We start from the raw sequence: 22,765 nt of genomic DNA, 5'->3' as shown, positions 1-22,765 counted from the left end.
AGAGGAAAAAGCTGGCAAGACTTTTGACTTGATGAAGATGTCCACCCAGGAATCGATCCGTGAGCTATCCCGAGATCTGAAGGAAGATCAAAGGAAGATGGAAACATATCATGAGACCCAACAACGAATGTTGAAGGCATTATGGATTTGTTGTATCAACAATTGCAGGTTACTCAAGCCTCGTCGAGTGGCCAAGGCCATTCACTGGCCAAAAAAGAACAGGTGCAAGCCTTTTCAGCTGTGCTTGAAGGAAACATGTTAAGATCTGATGCACCAACTGTTTCGGCGAGAACAAACGGAAATGAATGGAGCATAGTCATACCAGAACGACAACCTTATATTCCCCCACCAGCTCGGAACCCAATTCATGGTGGAGGATCAACCGAAAACCAAGGCCAAAATATTATAAATGGCCGAGAAGAACAAATTGTACTGGCCCTTCAGGCCATAAGTGTGAGCTTTTCAAGCCGCACTTTACGGTATGCAGGCCCTTCAGGCTGCAAATAATGTTAACAGAGGAAGGGCAGACTTTCAGCCGCATGTTTTCCCACATGTCCGAAATCAAGGTCATGGTGGGGGGCATGCTAAACAATTTGGCCAAAACTTTCTGTATGGCCAAAATGAAGACCATCACCACCAGGTTGACTACCATGGCCCCGCATGGAGACACAAGCATAATGTCCGAAATTGGATGAACAACGGCCATGGCATGGATAAGGAGGCCGTTGAGACCATAATCCAGGAGATGATCAGCCCCACATTCAGAAGAGTTGGTCGACCATCCTACAGAAGGTCTTACCTCAAGGCCATTGATCGGATAGAATTTCGAAGGGGATTCAGATTTCCTAAATTCACCTTGTTTTCGAGTGAAGAGAATCAATCCACTGTGGAGCACATAGGCCGCTTCACTATCCAGTACGGAGAAGCTACGGCCAATGAATTCTTAAAGCTCTGTTTGTTTGCTAACTCTTTGACAGGTTCTGCTGTCTCGTGGTACATCAACCTGCAACCAAACTCAACCTATACGTGTCAAGAATTAGAGTAGAAATTCCATGAGCAATTCTATAGGATTGAGCTGGAGATCTCTATGGATGATTTGTCTCGTTTGTATCAAATGGAAGGAGAATCAGTGGAGAATTTTATTGCCCTGTTCAAGAGAACAAGGATCAGATGTCACTTGGATATATCAGAAAAAGAGTTTATCAAGCTAGCCCAGAGCGGATTAAGCTACAAGCTTTAGAAGAAATTTGAGGGGACAGAGTTTCATGATTTGTTCGAGTTAGTATCTCGAGCATCCATATACGAAAGTATTTTAAGGGAATAGTATCAGAGGAAAAACTCATCTTGGAGATCATACGGAGATTTATTCAATCGATGCTGCTGAGGTAGTGGCCACTAGGCCATACGTATCAAAGCTCTAACTAGACCAACAAGGAACTAGAGGATTCCTTAATTGGTCATGAATACGAAAAAGAATCGGCTCGAATCGAAGAAAGTGTACAGTTTTGACATATCCAAAGCCAACCAAATTTTTGACCATTTGTTGGCTGACAAGGTAGTTAAATTACTTGATGACCATGTTTTACCCATAGCTGAAGAAACTAAATAGAAACCGTACTGCAAGTGACATGATATGTGGATGCATCAAACTGTGCACTGTGTGGTGTTCCGAATTGCAATTCAAGCTTTAATTGACAAGGACACCTTGAAGTTCCCAGAGAAAGGAAAGGATGTAATGGAGGTTGATAGCAATCTTTTCCCATAAGCCGAAGTGGATATGGTTTCGGCCAACATTTTTAAGTTGACCGAACTTAGAGTCAAGGTCAATCTAGGACAACCCTCATCCGTTAGAGTCTGGAAAAGGGAGAACAGACCAAGAAAGGAGTATTCGACCAAAAAGGCCCAACCATTTGCTTAGGTGCTTTGTACACGTTGCAAGCATGAAGTTGACGATGGAAAAAAGCAACTTGTAGAGATGTGTGAGCAGAACGTGATAAAGTTGCCACCAGAAAATTACAGGCCTCATAATCCAAAGTCAGTGTTCCAACACCTGGGACCGAAGGTGCGAGATGGGCATTGGAAGCTGAACTATCAACATCGGGGGGGGGGGGGGCAATTTGACTCCAAGCTTCACGTTACATTTTCGAGAGATAATCGAACAAGATTGGTTTCTTATAAAATTGAGAAGCCAAGGACATTCTAGACACTAATTACAGAAATATGCTGGTGGTACCGTGCGGAATATAAGCATTATCAGTCACTCACCAGGACTTAGAAGAGGCAGATGCAATGGCAACATGCTGCGGCTAGAAAATTGGCGGAAGAATCAAAAGTGCATGAGAAGGCTATTGAAAAAAGGCCAATGACAATATTGACTCGGCCTGAAAATCAGAAAGATGATAATATATTGAAGGAATTGGAGTCGCACCTTTGTGGTACAGAAGGTAGGCTAGAGGGTGTGAAGAAGATGGCTGAAGTCACGACTAAAAAGGCCATTGCCTCATCAGGAGCCAGCCTTTCTGGAGTGAAGAAGCAATCTTTGGTATGGGTTAGGAAACAAAGTGCTGAAGTTATCCCATGCATAAAGAATCTGGATGACGACCTTATGAAAGAAGACATGATTGATTCTTCAACCAATAAGAAGTTGAAAGTCAAATTTGGAACCACGGATGAAGTGACTTGTAATATGGTCATTGCCTTACCATTAGCGTTTGAAGTTCATCCTAACCAAGTAAGTGTGATGGAAAGGGATGTTGTGGAAAACGAAAATGTCAAGGTAGAGATTGTAGAGGACACTAAGACTTTAAGAAAGGAGTTAGATCATTCTCGGCCTTAAGAGATGATTTTGAAAAAGCTCACAGAAAGAATGGCACAACATTTGAAGCCACTCTATATTGATACTCATTTTGATGGCATACCAGTAAATAGGGTTTTTATGGACAATGGAGCCACGGTGAATATTTTGCCTGCTTCCATATTGGCTAAGTTACCCAAAAGCGAACATGACCTTATCCTAACCAAGTTGACAGTTAGCAACTTCCAAGGAAGAGTTACAAAGGCAAAAGTTGTTCTTCCAGTGGAGATTACTGTGGGGGGCAAGTCTATCATGATAACATTTTTTGTCGTGGAATCCAAATCTATCTACAATGCTTTACTTCGTCGTGATTGGATCCATGCAAGTTTGTGTGTGCCATCATCCCTGCATCAAGCTTTGTGGTTTTGGAATGGCGAGGAGGTTGAAGTGGTTCAGGGTGATAGTCGACCCTTCTTAGTTAGTGCTAATGCAGTTGAAGCTTGGTACTACGAGGATGAAGTCGGCCCAGTCCATTTTCTTGGTAATGACAAGCAAGGCCACCCTGCAGGGGTCACGGCCTAGAAAGATATCAAAGGGTTGCACAAGGTAGCAAAAGAGCTTGTGGATGAGCTGGCTCGACCGACAGTAGCCCAGATATAAGATATTAGCATAAATAGTTCTTAATGAATATAAGCCAAAAAAGAGGAAGAAAAGATGGTGGCCGTTCAAACCACCATTAGGAAGTTAATGGCGTATATGGTAGAAAAGAAGTTGGAAGTTAATTCGGCTGTGGACTTGATCGAATGTATTATGGAGGATGATCCCGAGGTTGATGATAAGTCCATCTTCAATGAGATTCAGTTGGCATTAGTTAAGATGGATGACTCCAAGTCCAAGGTACAGGATCCACTAATAGAAGTAAACTTAGGCACTGATGAGGTTCCTCAACCAACATTTGTAAGTGGCTTATTGGAAGCTGATTTACGAGATAAAATTATTGAACTTCTGAAGGAGTTCAAAGATTGTTTTGCATGGGATTACCATGAGATGCCTGGCTTGGATAGAAAATTGGTAGAACATCGTTTGCCAATCAAAGAAGGATTTCGACCGCATAAATAACCACCGAGGAAAATGTCACCAGAAGTTACACTTAAGGTGAAAGAAGAAATCGAGAGGTTGGTTAAGGCTAGCTTCATTAGGACAACTCGATATGCGGAGTGGTTATCTAATGTAGTCCAAGTGGTGAAGAAGAATGGAAAGTTAAGAGTGTGTATTGATTTTCGTAATTTGAATTTGGCTACATCCAAAGATGAGTATCCTATGCTAGTGGTCGATATACTTATGGATGGAGCGGCCAAACATGTAATTCTTTCTTTCATGGATGGATATTCTGGATATAATCAGATTTTTATCGCAGAAGAGGATGTGCCAAAGACAACTTTTAGGTGCCCAGGTGCAATAGGCACATTCGAATGGGTTGTCATGCCATTTGGCCTAAAGAATGTAGGAGCTACATACCAAAGAGTGATGAATGCAATATTCCATGATATGATTGGGCATATTCTAGAGGTTTATATTGATGATGTCGTTGTGAAATTGAATGTTGTAGAAGATCATGTGGCAGATTTAAGAAAGGCGTTCGAGCATATAAGGATTCCGCAGGGAACTTTTTAGGATTCCTAGTCCATCAGAGAGGCATTGAGGTTGACAAAAATAAAACTCGAGCAATTTTGGAAGCCAAACCGCCATGGAATAAAAAGGAGTTGCGAAGTCTCATTGGAAAAATCAACTTCCTTAGAAGATTCATCTTTAAACATCTGGGAAGATTCAACCTTTTTCATAGTTACTAAAATTGAAGAATGAAGAAGAATTTAAATGGGAAAGTCATCACCCAAAGGCATTTGATGCAATAAAAGAATACCTGGCAAAACCACCTGTCATTATGCCTCCACGGAAAAATCCACCATTGAAACTTTGTATTTCGGCTGTAGAAAATTCTGCTGGCTCAAGATAATGAATTTGGAAAAGAGCAGGCTGTATATTACTTGAGTAGAATTCTCACATCAAATGAGCTGAAGTATTCTCCTATAGAGAAGTTATGCTTAGCGTTGTATTTTGCAGCAACAAAGTTACGACACTACATGTTACCGATTGTGGTGTTTATTATTTCTCAAACCGACTTAATCAAGTACATGCTATCAAAACCCAGGGCGGATTGGAAAGTGGACAATAGTATTGTCAGAATTTACATTTAAGTACGTGTCCTACAAAGTAATGAAAGGACAAGCTTTGGTAGACTTTCTGGCCGACCATCTGTGTTTGAAGGTGGAGGGTGACATGGATCCAATAGAGATAGCTTCAATTTCCCTTACACCTTGGAAATTGAGTTTTGACGGATCAAGGACGCAAACTTCAGCAAGGGTGAGAATTGTAATTGAAACCCCTAAAGGACGAAAGACACAATTTTCATTCCAACTCGCCTTTGAATGTTCAAATAATCAGGCCGAGCATGAAGCTTTAATCATCAGTTTCGAAATTTTGAAGGAACTGGGAGCGTTTATAGTTGAAATAATTGGCGACTCAATGATGGCCCTAAAACATTTGACGGGTGAATATAGTTGTCATAGTTTGGCTTTATCTAAATATTGCATGGTGGCAAATCAACTCATACAAAGTTTTGATGATATAATACACATTCCGACTGAGTTGACAGAGAAGGTCATAAGCATACGAAAGAGGAATCTCTCAGTGTTGAAGAAAAGATTCACAACGGGAGACATCTTTTGTGTAAAGATAGATGAAAATGATTGGAGATTTTCGTTGGTGAAATACTTGGAGAATCCAAATGGAAAGAATGACAAAAAGACTCACTCAAGAGCAGTTCAATATGTCTTATTTGACAAGCAGTTATATAAGAAAGGCCAAGACAACTTACTTTTGAAATGCTTACGCAAACATGAAGCAATGTTAGTAATGGCCAAGGTGCATGAAGGTATCTGCGGTGTGCATCAAGCAGGAACAAAAATGAGATGGTTGATAAGAAGACACGGCTATTATTGGCCGACTATCCTGTCTGACTGCATTAATTATGCCAAATGACGTACGGCTTATCAGCGTCATGGTCCAATACAATACATTCCAGCCATACCACTGAACTCGATTATCAAGCCTTGGCCGTTTCGAGGTTGGGCTTTGGATTTGATTAGAAAGGTGTACCCTCCATAGAGTAAGCAGCATACGTTCATCATCGTTGCCATCGATTACTTCACTAAATGGGTCGAGGCACGACCGATGAAAACAGTTAACCAAGCCGATGTGATTAAGTTCATCAAAGAAGATATAATTCACAGGTTCGGTATACTAGAATCTATTACTGCCGATGGCGGAACAGTATTCACTGGTGAAGCAATTGAAACATTCACCAAGGAGTATAGTATCAAGCTCACTCATTCAACCCCATATTTTGCTCAAGCCAATGGTCAGCCCGAGGCAACAAATAAAGTCCTGAAAGGCATCTTGGAGAAAATGGCAGATGACAATTCGAGGGATTGGCACAACTTCCTATCCAAGACTTTATGGGCTTATCGAACATCAAAAAGATCTGGTATTGGAACTACACCTTTCGCACTGACATATGGATACGATGCTATTCTACCCATGGAAATAACTGTGAGATTTCTAAGGGTTGCCCAGCAACACAATCTTACTCCGGACGAATATAGTCAAACCATGATGCAATGGATAAAAGAATTGGATGAAGTAAGATTGGCTGCATTGGATCATCTCCAAGTACAGAAAAAAGATGTGGCAAAAGCATATAACAAGAGAGTGTGACTCAAGGACTTCGACAAAGGGGACTTAGTGTGGAAAGCAATCCTACTAATTGGTTCCAAAAATCCAAAATATGGTAAATGGTCTTGTACCCTGGAAGGGCCGTTCACTATCACCAAAATATTAGGGAAGGGAGCGTATCAACTTCAGGACATGGATGGTACAAAGCATTAAAGAAATTTTACCCAACTAGCTGGGAAGCTCATGAAACAATAAAGGCAAAAGAAACTAGTTAAGTGCATTAAACAGGAGATTAAGTCTTGTATACATTATATCATTTGGCATTAATAAAGTTTAGGGCCGTAATTTTCACGGCCATTATTTTATATTTTTTGTATATGGCTTGGTCGATTTTGGCCGCTCGCAAAATATAATTGTTATATGCAGAGCTAAAAGCTCAGGCATATGATGAATTTTCATTGCCAATCTCAAACAAGACTTAAGAATTTGGAAAAGATATAATTGTTTGGCCGACAAATGGCTAAGAATAAATTTATTAAGGAGCCATAAAGTTACTAGTCTAACAAAATAAATAAAAAATGTCTAGAGAATAAAAAATAATAAAAAAGCTACTGCTCTCCAAATACATCATAAGCTATTTTTTTTAAAGCTTCCCATAAACCATTATAGCGCTGGATTGTTTCTTTAGCTTGAGATCTCCTGTTTCTAATTGCTTTGATCTTCTCTTTGGTAGTAATAATTTTCTCTTTGATAGAAGTGGCTTGAGTAGACAAGTTCTTGGCATGATTAACTTTTTCCCTGAGATTAGCTTCTGCAGTGGATAGTTTTTCCTTTAACTCCATGATCTCAATAGCTAGAGCAATAGCGTCTTGCTTTTTTACAGAATGGTCAGCATGTAAGGAAGCAAAATTAGCTTGGAGATTAGAAAAAGAAGTGGAAAGTTTTTTGGCCTCATCAATATCCCACTGTGTAGATAAAAAGGAATCCACATCCTAATGAAAAGTGGCATGGATCTCAGAGGCACGAGAACGGACGCTAGCGTGCAGTAAAGAAGTATTGCTAATGACACCGAATGACTTGTCTAATTTTTCTCGTGCTTCATCTTTAGTTAAGGCCTCAAAACCTCCTTTGAAAAGGCTAACAACATAGTCAAAACCTAATTGGACTTTTTCAACTTCAAAATCGTCTGCTTCAGTTTGAGTGACAATTGGAGTTTCTACAGCTGGAATAGGCGACACTGGTCTTAGAAGGTCATCAACATCAAGGAAAGTATTCTCTCCAATGTCAAATTTAGCTGGAAAAATGAAAGATTCCTACAAAATAAAATAACAGATAAAGAAAATTATTTCAACATTTGAGATAACTAAAAGTGTAAGATATATAGGTATATATATATATATACCTTGGATTTGTTTCCTGTTGTGACAGTGGGAGGTTTGGGAATAGCAAACGAGGCCGAAGAAACCAAGGGCAAAATAGAAGATTCGGCCAAAGGAGAAGGAGAGTGTTTGCCCAAAGTTTGGCCATTCTGTCATTATAAAGAGAAATTTAATGAGTTGACATGTATGAATAATGGAAAGAAAAGGCCAAAGATGACATACCTCTACATCAATAATATCACTATACATGTCATTTGTTGGAGATTGATTACCATGAGAAGATGGGACGATAACCTTTTAATCTTCACGTGCCCGAAGTGGTTTTTTCTACATTTATCAGAAAAGTTAATTTTAATATAAATAACACTAAAACCACATTTACGGTGTTAAGTTATACCTGATTCGGGGGTATAGGGTTGTCCCACTTTTTTTGTTTTTTGGTAATGGTTTCATCGGCAGATGAAGGAGATAAAAGTTACTAATGTCAGATGAACAACTTGCAGGAGTAAAACAGGTAGTTCAGGTAAAACTGCATTTGCTGAAGGCTATTTTTTACAAAAAAACTTACTAATGTCTAGAGATTGGTTGGAATATGGAAGTAGAAATGAATCCACTGTTTGTGCAGACTGACCATCGATAGCTTTAGTGGTGGGATTGTGTTTGGAAAAAACACAAATGGCAACATTCTCAACAGAACACTGGAACACAGCATTGACAATCTTGGTCCACCAATCATTGAAGTTCCAAGTGGTATTCGGATTAGACAAGAAGACACTGTACTTGAAAGAATAACTGGATTGCTTAAAGGTAGTATTGCATTTCCTGAATTCATTGATTGAGGAAAAGGATGGCCGATCTATGGAACAAAGATTATGGGAAGACACCTATGGTACAGGAATAGCTTGGCAAAGACCAAATTGTTGAGCCACAAGGTTTGGACAGTAAACTTCTACACCGCACTGATTGGATTTGAATTTTCGGCCGAAAGGAAGATCCTGATTAATCAGCATGCTAGACCAAATAATCTTCAAAGTCTTCATTAATGGAAGGTTTTTCTCTATTCCCTGGCAATGATTAAGTTCAGTACTCAACCAAGAAGGAAAAAAAGGATATCTGGTCAGCACAGAAAAAGTCTCCGGAGCCCGATGATCTGTGGAGCAGAAGAAGTCAAAGCAATCTTTGGCCGAATGTCCCTGCAAACCATTTTGAAGGATTTGATGGCCTAGAAGTGTATTGGGTTGGCTTATGGACAGAGATGGCCTCTTCTCAGGAACGTAAGAATGGAGCCAAAGCTGCAATATCCACAGAGGATAGGCGTGATGCGGATCCATGTTAGTAGTGACAACATTGTTGATTTCCCAGTATAGGTGACCAAGAACAAGCGGTCCAAATGCATAGGGTGAACCAACAACAAGAGCTTCAGCTATATGAATGTACACTTTTGTCACTTGCATCGAAGGCACGCAAAAGATGTACCTGCACAACCACATAAGAAGAAAAGAAAGGTGTTCTTGAACCAGGGTGGTTTGTCTTTACCTTGGATATTCTTCAGGAAATGGTTGTAAGAAGCTTCTTGCTTTGGGAAGTTGGCTTCTTCATAATGCAGTAGGCCGTCTCAAGATAGAGCTGTAATAGGCAAAAGTTTGCCATGAGGTCTAAGGCTGAGCAGAACAGCTAGATCCATCAAGGTTGGTGTCATCATTCCAAACCAAAAATAAAAAACATTAGAAACAAAAGACCAAAAGCAAAGTGCAGCTGCAATCAGGCCCTTGTCGCATGGGATGTCAAGACAGGATAGATGTATCGCAACATAAATTCCAAATTTCTTCCAGGTACTGCCTTAATAGGGGTCCAATCGATCCACCCATGTAATCTACTCCGGAGGTGTGACCGGCCACGACTTGAAAGATTTAGAGTCTTTCCACTTAGCCCAATCTAAGGATGTTGAGGATATGGTAGAATTCTATCCGAGCGAGTTTGAAATATAGCTTTAACTTCACAAAGCATTTTGTCTTTGAATCGGGGGCCAAGGATAATTTCTTGGTAGAGTTGGCTTCTCTCAATCAAAATCCTGTCACCAATAGCATCTTTGGTGTGATTGATAGCCTGGTCAAGCTGTTCCACATATGACGATTTGTTTTTATTGGTGGTCTGCCATATATAGAAGAATACTTTAGAAAATATAAAGAAATATATATATATATATATATTTGATATGTTAAATTAAAGCTATTAGTACCTTTGGCTGTGGAGATGGATCGTGAGCCTCATTATTTTTTGTTTTGCAGTTTTGATAAATTTATGTCCTCATCGAACCAATTATCTTAAATAAAAAATGGGCATTAGATATTATGAGATATATATATAATCAAAAGGTGCTAGTGGCCGAATAAAGACATGGGCCACCCTTTTGACATTTGCATAATATAAAAGCCATGTCACATTTTCATGCTTCGCATGTACAAGTATATTAAAAAAAAAAAAAAAGGGCATGAGAATGCTAGTGGCCGAACAAAAACATGTGAGCACACTTTTGAAACTATATTCACGTGAAACCATGTGCATATATATATTATAAGAGGGGAAAAAAAAAAAAAAAAGGCATGAGGTACTTTGACATATATGAAAAAGGGCCACTATGAAAGTATTCATGCTTTACATATATTTATATATATATATATATATATGGAATTGAGAGAAAACATGGGTGGATGAGTAAAGTCATGTGGGCACCTATGAAACCGTGTACACATATATACATATACCCAAAAAAAAAAGAAAAAAAAAAAGGAAGCATGGGATGTTTTGATATGTGTATATATATATATATATATATGGAGCCAAGAGAAAGTTTGTGTGGCTAAACAAAAGACATGTGGATACCTTTTGCCATATACATGTATGGACCCATGTGCCTTGGTGAGAATCTTCATTTTTCACATTTCACATGTTTATGTATATATATAAAAAAAAAAAAAGAAAACAAAGCATATGAAACCGTATGCTTTTATGGATTTTGTCCGAGCTTTACATGTATATATATATATATATATATAAACAAGAGGATGTGAACAAATGTGCTGGTGGGAGCATTGCTTTGTGCAAGATGCAGCAGATAAACAAGTCAATATATACACTTGTTCGGCTGATTAGTGAACGGAAGAGTCGGCAGCAAACACAAGAAGCCATGCATGGAGAAGTCACGGGTGCAATAAGTGAAGCAAGAGAAGCTGAACTTACCTTTCTATAGACAGGTTGTCTCATCGTTTGGAGGGAAAAGAAGCTCTTTATTAGGAGGCCGTTTCTACGCAGAGGTAGTACTTGGGGTGGTATTGGCTCCCATTAATAAGAGGTAGAGAAGCTTATCAACAAGGGATACAAAAGAAAAAATGAAACAAGTGCAGCAGGGGTGCGTGTACAATTAGTATGTATAGATTTTGAAGATGAAGAAACTTCAAGACTTACCTGTGGAGCCATGATCTTGCACCAGATGAAATTTGCGTGTGACTTATCGATAATATGAGGCAGGATGGAGAGAACTTATGCTTGAAGGAGGAATGATGGAGGACCGGCCGTGGATATTGAGATGGGAATTCTATATATTTAATTATATATGTCTAGGTTTGTTTTGTCTTCATGAGATATATATGCAGTATAATGAAATTTGGAAAAGATTTGAGGAATCTTTTTAAATTGGAAACTTGGGATGGAGGCTTTTGTGAAAGTAAAGTATTCGGGGTGAATAAGAAGGAATTGTTTTACTATGGTAATTTGACATATTCGATGGGAGCCCTAAGAAAACCAATAAAAGCTGGAGGATTAATTTTGGTCATTGCATGAATTTTGGTCATTGCACCGTGTCATACCATGGTTGGTAAATTTGGAAAGTAATATCATGGTTGGTAAAATAAGGCAAAATGTGTTATAATTGATTTAAAAATATATATTAAATATTATTTTGTATGTTGAATGAAGAAGGATTTTACTAAAAGACTAAGTGGTTTATTTAGTTCCTACAAAATAGTATCTTTTAACATATATATATATTTAGTTATTTAGTAAAAGTCTCTTTCCTTTTTTTATCTATTGTTTCAATGTATATATTAACGTTAATTTGGTTTCTAACGTATATTTGGTTACTATTTTTATTCCTAAAAATCATTCATATTCATAACCATCTCCTGCTCCAAGCTCTATAAATAGGAGCTCTCTTTCCATTTGGAAACACACAACAATAGAAGTTCATTCTCTCTTCATCTTTCTAAATACTTCTCTCAAATCCTCTATATTTTCTTATTATTATTATAAAATTATTTTATCAAATATATTTTAGTGTATATATATATATATATTGAACATTACAGGAGTTCTAAGGAGTTCATGGGAATTCTTAGTTGCATACAAGATTCTTGAAGGATCATTGTATCTTGAGAGAGGAATGTTAGACAAACCACTGCAGAAGGGGGCGTATCTTCTCTAAGGACAGCGCTATTACGTGCCTCAATCCAACTAAACAAACCATCTTAAACTCTGAATAATAGTTTATTATTTTATTATTGTTGTTTGGTGTTTGGTATTTCTCATTATAATTTAGTTTTGTTATTTGTTTTTATTTTCCAACATTCTTAGAGAAGAATTTCTGTTAGGATTTTTGTTTTCAGAGCTTCTAATTATACTATGTCATCCATTGATTCTGTTTCTTGCAAACCTGAAAAATTTTCTGGTCAAAATTTTAAATGTTGGCAACAACAAATGAAATTTTGGCTCACTACTTTGGGTCTTTATTCTATTATTCTAAAAGCTTCAAAAGTAAAAGAAAATGTTTCTAAAACTATTGGTTCTTCTAAATCTGTTGCATCTTTAGATTCTGGTAAGGATTCTCAAACTGTTTTTACTGATGATGATTTTGATGAAAAAGATATGTTACGCCATGGTAGAATTTTGAGTGCTTTGTCTGAAAATGTTTATCGTATTTTTTGTTCTACTAAATCTGCTTATGAATTGTGAGATGCTTTAGAACAAAAATATGGGACTGAGGAATTTGGTTTTAAAAGATATTCTGTTGAAAAATGGCTTGATTTTCAGATGGTTGATGGTAAATCTGTTTCTGATCAAATTCATGATTTTGAAAATATTGTTTTTGATATGAAAATAAAAGGTATTGTTTTGGATAATACTTGTTGCCTCTTTAATTAAAAAATTGCCTCCTTCTTGGTCTGGTTTTCAAAGAATTCTGAAACAAAAACCTGAAGATTTTTCTTTTGATGAATTGCTAGTTTGTCTTAGGATAGAAGACAAACACCGTGAGACTTTAAAATCTTCTAAAAATGTTTTTCAAGCCAAAGCCCATATTGTTGAAAATTTGCATAAACCAAAAACTGAAGGTTTTAAGAAAATTAGTTTTATCAAAAACCAAAATGCCAACTTTTTTGATAAAAAAGATAAACCTATTATTCAGAAAAAGATGGGTTCTTGTTAGGTTTGTGGCCAAACTAATCATAAGATCATAGATTGTTTTTTCAAAAAAGGAGTTACTCAGAATACTCGTGGATCTTTTGGCACAAAACCACAAGCAAACATCCTGGAAACAAATTCATCCTCTCATGCTAACGGGTATTTTATTTCTAGCCTATAAATAAATTTTATTTTTGAATCAAATGAATGGTGGATTGCTTTAGGGGCTAATGTTCATGTTTGTTCTGATAAAAAATTATTTTCTTCATATTAGGAATCAAACACAAAAACTGTAAGCATGGGAAATGGAAATTTGGCTCGAATAATAGGAGACGGACAAGTGAAATTGAACTCTTCTTCTGGCAATTTTATTATTTTAGATAGTGTTAAGCATGTCCCAGATATAAGGAAAAATTTAGTTGGTACTTCTTTATTAGTTCAAAATGGTTATAAAGTTGTATTTGAGTCAAATAGAGTTGTACTTACGAAGAATGGTTGTTTTATTCGTAAAGGTTATTTGTATGATGGTTTGTTTAAACTTAATATTATAAATTGCAATATTTATGATTTGTCTACTTGTTATACTTTGGTTACTAATGTTGAATGTTCTAATTTTTTGCATGGTAGGCTTGGGCATGTTAATTTTAGTTCTATTAAGAGAATGATGAATTTAGATCTTATTCCAAAATCTTCTTTTATTTCTGAAAAATGTGATGTTTGTGTTCAACCAAAATAGCCTAGAAAACCATTTAAATATATTGAAAAAGAAACCACTTTGTTACAATTAATTCATAGTGACATATGTGATTGTAATAATATTTTGACTCATGGTGGTAAACATTATTTTGTTACTTTTATTGATGATTTCTCTAAATATTGTTATCTTTATTTAATTCATTCTAAAAGTGAATTATTTCATATGTTCAAGGTTTGTAAGGCTGAAGTAGAAAATTAGCTTGAAAAGAAAATAAAGATTTTGAGATCTGATAGAGGTGGTGAGTATACTTCGAATGAGATGAATGATTTTTGTGAATCACATGGCATTGTTCATCAGGTAACTGCACCTTATTCTATGCTTATTAGTTCTGGTTTGCCTAATAATCTATGGGGTGAAGCTTTATATTCTGCATGTTTAATTCTTAATAGAATTCCCTATAAAAATTTTGATCAAACTCCTTATGAGCTTTGGAAAAATAGGAAACCTAATTTGAAAGTTCTAAAAGTGTGGGGGTGTTTTGCAACTTATTCCTATAAACAAAAAGAGAAAATTGGGATCTAAAACCATTGATTGTGTTTTTATTGGTTATTCTTTAAATAGTATTACTTATAGATTTTTAATACTAAAATCTGATGTTTCTGATTTTTTTGTTAATACTATTATGGAATCTAGTGATGCGACTTTCTTTGAAAATATTTTTCCTTTGAAAGATAAAATTTCAAAACAAGTTAGTGAAAACTCAACTTCTAATTTTATTCCTTTTGAAGATCAAATTGAACTTAGGAGGAGTAAAAGAAATAAAGTTGCGAAAAAATTTGGAAATGATTTTTTAACCTTTTTGATCGAAAATGACCCTAAAACTTTTAATGAAGCCATGAGTTCTCTTGATTCTCATTTTTGGAAAGAGGCTATTAATAGTGAGATGGATTCAATAATAAGCAATAACACATGGGTTTTAATTGATCTTCCTCCTGATTGTAAAACAATTGGGTGCAAATGGATTTTTAGGAAAAAATTGAGAACTGATGGCTCTATTGAAAAATTTAAAGCTAGACTTGTTGCAAAAGGTTTTAAACAAAAAGAAGGTATTGATTTCTTTGATACTTATTCTCCTGTTACTAAAAGCACTACTATTAGAGTTTTAGTTGCTTTGGCTACCATTTATAAATTAGAAATTCACCAAATGGATGTAAAAACTGCTTTTTTGAATGGTGAATTAGATAAAGAGATTTATATGGATCAGCCTGAAGGTTTTGTTATTCCTGGTCAAGAAAAGAAAGTTTGTAAATTAGTTAAATCTCTTTATGGTTTAAAACAAGCACCAAAGTAATGGCATGAAAAGTTCGATAGTATAATTCTTTCTAATGGTTTTGTTATTAGTAATGCTGATAAATGTGTTTATATTAAATTGTTAGAAAATGCATGTACAATACTTTGTTTATATATAGATGATATTCTTATTTTTTGTACAAATTTCAATGTCAATGATACAAAATTATTTTTGTCTAAGAATTTTGATATGAAGGATCTTGGCATTGCTAATGTAATTTTAGGCATGAAACTAATAAAGCGTGATGCAGGTATTACTTTGGCACAAGGAAATTATGTGGAAAATTTATTAAAGAAGTTTAACTTTTTTGATGTGAAGCTTGTGTCTACACCTTTTGATCCTAATTCAAAGTTAACAAAAAATAAAGGTGATGCAGTATCGCAGCTTTTATATTCTCAAATTGTTGGTTCCTTTATGTATTTATCTAACTACACCAACCTGATATTTCTTATGCTGTTAATAGATTAAGCAGGTATACTAGTAATCCTAGTAGTAATCAATGGAATGCTATAGAAAGGATATTTAAATATCTTAAAGGTACAATCGATTATGGTATTAAGTATATTGGTTTTCCTGTAGTCTTAGAAGGTTTTTGTGATGCTAACTGGATTTCAGATTCAGATGAAACTAAAGCCACCAGTGGTTATGTTTTTACTTTGGGTGTTGGTGCAGTAGCATGGAAGTTAACAAAGCAAACTATAATTTCTAGGTCAACCATGGAAGCTGAATGGTTGAGAAGTCTTCTAGCAGATATACCAATTCTGTCTCATCCAATTCCTGCTGTACCTTTGCATTGTGATAGTCAAGTAACTATTGCAAAGGCAAAGAGTAAAAATAATAATGAGAAGAGGAGACATATATGGATTAGACATAAAACTATTAAACAATTACTAACACATGGTGTTATTTCTCTTGATTTTGTCAGATCTGAAAAGAATATTATAGACCCACTTACAAAAGGCTTAGCACGCGGGCGAGTTATTGAATCATCGAGGGGAATGGGACTGAAGCCTATAAATATGGTCACCACAATGGACACCCAACCTTTGTGATTGGAGATCCCATGGAAAAGGTTCAATGGGTAAAAACGAAACAGGAGTGTGACTATGAAGCACTATTTTATAATTGAGGAGAATTTCCTGGTTCCATTCCTATGGTGATAGTGCTTAAAAATTGTGATGGTATAGGAAGAGTATAACTCTGAATGAAACCAAGGCATTTATATTTGCAGGGAGTTCATCACAGAAGTCCATTGGAGGTTTCACCTAAGTGAGTATTGTAGTGTGGTCGCTACCATTGGAAATCAGGCTATTCCCCAAAAATACGCATGGTACAAGATACGTGCGCATGACCGTTAAAGCGCAAACCAGAATAGAACTCAAGAAGAATTACCTATACTGTTTGTATTGTAAGTGAAAATCTGGTTCAAAGAGCCTAGTTCAAGACTTAATTCACTATGGTTCTTTCAGATGGAAACTTATAAATGCTAAGTGTTGGTTCAGACCTAGAAGGTACCTACACCCATTACACAATAAAAAATGCTCAATAATATATTTATCTTATAAAGTTATATTTTCATATTTTTAAATCATGTGGGGGATTGTTATAATTGATTTAAAAATATATATTAAATATTATTTTATATACTAGATGAAGAAGGATTTTACTAAAAGACTAAGTCAAAGTGGTTTTTTTAGTTCCTACAAAATAATATCTTTTAATGTATATATATATTTAGTTATTTAGTAAAAGTCTGTTTTCTTTTTTATTTATTGTTTCAACGTATATACTAACGTTAATTTGGTTTCTAATGTATATTTGGTTACTATTTTTATTCCTAAAAATCATCCATATTCACAACCATCTCCTGCTCCAAGCTCTATAAATAGGAGCTCTCTTTTCCATTTGGAAACACACAACAATAGAAGTTTATTCTCTCTTCTTCTTTCTAAATACTTCTCTCAAATCCTCTATATTTTCTTATTATTATTATAAAATTATTTTATCAAATATATTTTAGTATATATATATATATATATATTGAGCATTACAGCTGTTCTAAGGAGTTCGTGGGAATTCTTAGCTGCACACAAGATTCCTGAAAGATCGTTGTATCTTGGGAGAGGAACATTAGACAACCCAGTGCAGAAGGGGGCGTATCTTCTCTAAGGACAGTGCTATTGCGTGCCTCGATCCAACTAAACAGGCCATCTTAAACTCTGAATAATAGTTTATTATTTTATTATTGTTGTTTGATATTTGGTATTTGTAATTATAATTTAGTTTTGTTATTTGTTTTTATTTTCCAACAAAATGTGGCTAATGGATGCAGGAGTTATGTTCATGATTGGAAAGTCCAATGGCCATCAATATTATTATTTTGAGATTATATGGCTAGCTAGGATTTGGAAGTCATATATACATTAATTCTTGGTTTGCCTTGGAGATAAGAAACCGTGTAAGGTTGGTATACATTTGTTTACCAACTTTGGGAAAGAAAGTTGACGCTATTGAATGCATAGCATATTCTCTTCAAGAGATTAGAAGGGAAGCTTAGTAAGAGCTCATTAAAAGGTATTTTTTGCCTTTGAAATTGGAAAGCATTATTTGTCATAGATGTATTTCGGCCTATAATCTTGGTGCTGAGAGGGAATTGCAACGTGGAATGTCAAATGTTTCTTTTTCTTTTCATATATAATCTCTTCAATATATTATATTTTTGATTCTTCACTTGTCAGTAAGGATATTCATTAGTAGATTTGGGCATTGGATGATATTATATTTTTGATTCTTCACTTGTCAGTAAGGATATTCATTAGTAGATTTGGCAACTTTTGGAGAAGATTGAATGGAATTTGGATGGATTTTGTTTTGTATGGCTAAGGTGCAGTTTTGGTTACTAGTGATATGCAAGATTGACTACCAAGATTGGAGAGCATGGGTTTGACAATTTTAGAAGCAACGTGGGGCTTTCTTGTTTAATGAAATATTGAGCATAGTAATTTAGCACATGGCATGAGCAAAGGAATTGGTATGGGGATGCTGTGTGGGATTCTTGTGCTAGGAAACATAGTCATGCAATTAAATAGCAAAATGCTATAGATGATTTTTGGCAAGACAATGTGGTCAGCATGCATTAAAGTTAAAAGATCGAGGCTGGAGAGCTAGTTCAATATTACTTTGCAATTTTTACGTTGCACTTCAAACTCACAAAGCAAAAAGGGCAATGTTTGGACCATATTATTAATTTTCAAATTAATATTTTAATATATTGAAATATTATTATTGGGAGATTTATTAAGAAGCTTTAATCCCACATTGATTGGAGACTAAGTGGTCATGTAATTGTCATATGTATAAATTGAAATTTTGAAGTTGAAATGTTGAAAAAGAGAAGAAAAAGTCTCATATTGGAAGCGCATGAAGCAATTCAAAATTCTCTACATATATAAATAGGAGCTTCATTGGTTTTGAGAAAAACCTTTACACACCTTCACAAACGATTACAAGAATATATACTAATTAGTTTATTCTCTTTAAAATTTGCTAGCTTTACTTTATTGTTCTTAGTTGTTTTCTAATTAATTTTTTTTTTAAAGTCCTTTAATCATTAAGGCAAATCAGACTTTGTAAGATTATTTTTTTTATTTTCCAATAATCAATACAGTCGTCTAAGAAGTTAGATTCAATTGGCACATATTTTTTCTTTTATTTCTTTGAACTATTACAAATTAGGAGACAACAGATTATTGAAAATTTTATGATGTTGTTCCAACAAACCCATACTAAAACACACATGTTAGAAGACGACAGATTGTTGGAAATTTTCCGACGTTGTTCCAACAAAGTCATACTAAAGCACACAGATGAAGTGTTACAGGTTAGGAGATGACAGATTGTTGGAAATTTTCGGATATTGTTCCAACAAACCCATACTAAAGCACACAGATGAAGTTTGTCAGGAATCAAATCAGCAACTCCTGCAAACAGGTATGATAGATTTGTCAGCTTTCTTATTCATTTTTTATCCAAATTTTTTAAAGTAAAATATAATTTTAATACTTTTGACAAATTTTTTACAAATTATTAAAATATAATAAATATTTTTTACTTACTGAAGAAGAAAAAGAGTTGATTTTGTTAGTAATTAATTAACTAAAGTAAATTAAATATTTTCAAAAAAAAAAAAAAACCTGGAGATATGCTTAATTAATTAAAAGATTTGACAACTCAATTTCTATGCAATTAAAAAACACAGTAGATAAATAAGTATTGTATTTTTTACTGGAAAGAAGGGTCTTATAAACCAAAAATGGTTACAAGAAAAGATAAAAGCCAGAGCTAGCATTGCAACCTCTCTCATGTTTCCTAAAATTAGCTTGCATATTTTAATTATATATTTCTTTTGTTGTTAACTGAGTTTATTTAATGAATCAGGGTAAGAAATTCTTTTTATTTAATGAATCAGGGTAAGAAATTCTTTCTTTTTGCGGTTTTGGTTCTTGACACAATCTGAAAATTACGTAACAGCCTAATCTTCCAGGCAAAAATGTGTATTACTGAGAAAGAAGTTAAGGTTTTGTAATAATAGGTTTGAAGAATTCATGTCATCCATATCCAAGTCTAACAGCCATTCTACCCTTATCCCGGCAGCAGCAGCCTCGTGGCGCCATCCTCCTAATGGAACCACTAAAATCAACTCTGATGCGTCCATTGAGAATGGAGTTGCGAGTTTTGGGATCACCATGGAAGAGTTCTAAAAGTCCAAGCTCTACAAGAAAAAATTGAAATCCTGAAACTGTTTAGCTGCTGTAATTCTTAAAGCTATTTTTCTGGCTGTTAAAGAAGGTCACCTCAACTTGTGTTGTGAAAGTGATGCCAAAGCTGCTCCAGCCACTTGTCTACCTCAAAAATTATTAAAAAGATTCTAGATTTGTGCCCCTTCTTTAATTCCATCTCTTTTGCTTGGACGGCAAGACAAAACAATATTGGTTGGCTCATATAGCCTCCTGTTGGGAACTTTCTCATAACCACTCTAATTTTGTTTCTCATTTTTCAATTTTTAAATATTTTGTAGATATTATGAACCAAAAAAATGATTTATTGGCAATGTGCTTGCTTGCATGGTTGCCCTCTTTTAGTTAATATAACTTAAAAAAAAAATATTAAATGATTAAATAATTATTACTATTATTCTTGGTAATGTAAATAGTTATTTTTTGTTAAAAAATATATATTGATTTCAACTATATTAAATGGTTATTATTGTACATAAGCACAAAACTAGGATAGTGACGTACGAAAATATAAAGGACAAGAATAAGATTCAGATTTCAGCGTGTGGAAGAGTGGATGAAAGGGAGCACAATTACGTTTTTAGGGGTCAACTAGTAAACATAAAAAGTATATATCCATATATCTACATGTTTTAGCAAAAATATATATATATATATATATATATATTGAGTAAATATTCTTATTCTACCATTGTATGGCTATGATTTTCGTCTTCTAAGACAGTGATGGGGAAGGATTTTGGTGGGCGAAATTGAGGGAATTGGAATTTCCACCCCCCTCCCTTTTTTTTGGTGAAAACTGGGGAATTGGATTTTTAGCTATAGAATGATTTTTGATTGAATTCAGACCTGCAGAAGGTCATTAATATTTGGGCCATTTCCATTGAGATTTTTCTGGTTAATTAATGCTTTGTGCTATTTATTTTTTTTTGGGTAGAAATGTTTTCTTTTTTTTTTTAGTTGTACTGTGTTTTTTTTTTTTCATTGGTAGTTTATCTAACTAGGAAAAATTAATAATGATAGATATGCTATCTAGGCTGCTAAACAATATTCGGAAAATTGTCTGCCCTTGAATGGAACTTAATTATTTATTATTGTTGACAATGATTCCTTACTTCTGTTTTATTATTTTTGGCTAGGATTCCTTACCTCTATTATTTGGTTCTTTCCATGGTATTCAAGCCTAATAAAAATTTCTTTCCATAGTATTGAACTGATGATATATTCATACTGAGTTATTTGGCATTATTCAATATTCGATTTGGAATCATTTTCTCAATAATCATGAGATTGCCATCAGGCTTGTGGACAATTTTATATTTTAATTCACAAACAACAAATTTATAGTCTCAAATGTGTGTATATATATATATATAGATAGATATAGATATTCATCAATAGAAAAATGATTGCAATTCACTCTATAATTCTACATGCTCACTCAAATAATTTAATTAAAAGGATGTTATATGAGTTTAAAATCTGAAAAAGAAAACAAATGCTTATTGATTATACAACCAATGTAATTGAGTTTTGAATTGCATACAACCAAAGAAAAAATACAGTAAAATAAAATTAACTTAATTGATATATGACTTATAATCATGCATAAAAATTCTTATGAACAGTAAGAAAAAGATTAGTTGTACAAAAATAAATAAAATATTTGTTCAATAAGCTAGGTAATAGAATATACTATCTGGATCACGTTTCTCGCGCGTGATTGCAATGGTAATGAATTATTATTTTTTGTTTTTGGTAAAAGGAATGGTAATGAAATATTGGATCTACTGGAAACGTATCAATGAATGGATCTACCAGAAAAGACCGTTGTTGTTAAATTATATTTATTTTTATTGACAAAAATAAGATTTCGTACACTTGTTACATCGACAAATTTATTGTCAATTAAATAATTGGTTATTAAACTTTGGTGAAAAATTTGTTGTCAATGTTGCAGGCGACTGATTAAGTTTAAATATTTTTAGTCTAGTTGGGTGGCTGACACTCTGCATGTATTTTACTTTATCACCAATTATAATTTATTTTTTTTAATGAATTATCATCCATTATAATGAAAAAAATTGAAAAATCATAAAAATAGAAGTCAAAGCAAAAAATGTTTGACTTTGAATCCGTTCATTTTTGACATTTTAAGGCAAAAATTGAAGATTAAAAACGCAAAAGGTTAGAGATCTATAATATTTTTATTTCTTTAAATCTGCTTCGTTGCTACTATAATAAACGTGAGTCACCAACCGACTCGACCCACCTTGTTTTGCGAACCTATGTATACAACTCTACGACGACATCAAATTTATTGTCGGTCTTCTTTATCCAACGCCACGAGGGCCCACTAGTCGTTGTTTTCGCTGAAATCAGCAAAGCTCTATAAAAACGACATGTGGCATTACACACTTAAAAAAAAATTCTCTTAAAAAAATCCCCAAAAATTATCACTTTTCATTTTTTTTTTTTAAATTTAATTTAAAAAATTATTTT

General features: G+C 34.6%; 1 protein-coding gene across 2 annotated transcripts; it reads right to left on the bottom strand.

The window, feature by feature from the left end:
• Positions 1–7,102: 7,102 nt before the first annotated feature.
• LOC112492123 (uncharacterized) lies at positions 7,103–11,964 on the bottom strand. 2 transcript variants are annotated; one of them, XR_007241629.2, is made up of 6 exons: positions 11,206–11,964; positions 10,205–10,288; positions 8,363–10,116; positions 8,188–8,292; positions 7,989–8,114; positions 7,103–7,899 (listed from the first exon to the last, which is right to left on the bottom strand). XR_007241629.2 is itself a non-coding variant. In XM_060817116.1 (5 exons), the coding sequence occupies exons 3-5, from the start codon at positions 8,212–8,214 to the stop codon at positions 7,579–7,581; spliced, it is 474 nt and encodes a 157-aa protein (XP_060673099.1). In that variant the 5' UTR covers positions 8,215–10,116; positions 10,205–10,288; positions 11,206–11,964; the 3' UTR covers positions 7,103–7,578. The 2 variants fall into 2 exon arrangements, 1 of the variants encoding a protein (XP_060673099.1); XM_060817116.1 differs by having other exon boundaries at positions 8,188–10,116.
• Positions 11,965–22,765: the final 10,801 nt, after the last annotated feature.

Source organism: Ziziphus jujuba, chromosome 5 (genome assembly GCF_031755915.1).
Source record: "Ziziphus jujuba cultivar Dongzao chromosome 5, ASM3175591v1".
Lineage (NCBI taxonomy): Eukaryota > Viridiplantae > Streptophyta > Magnoliopsida > Rosales > Rhamnaceae > Ziziphus > Ziziphus jujuba.
This window is presented reverse-complemented; position numbering and strand designations above follow the sequence as displayed.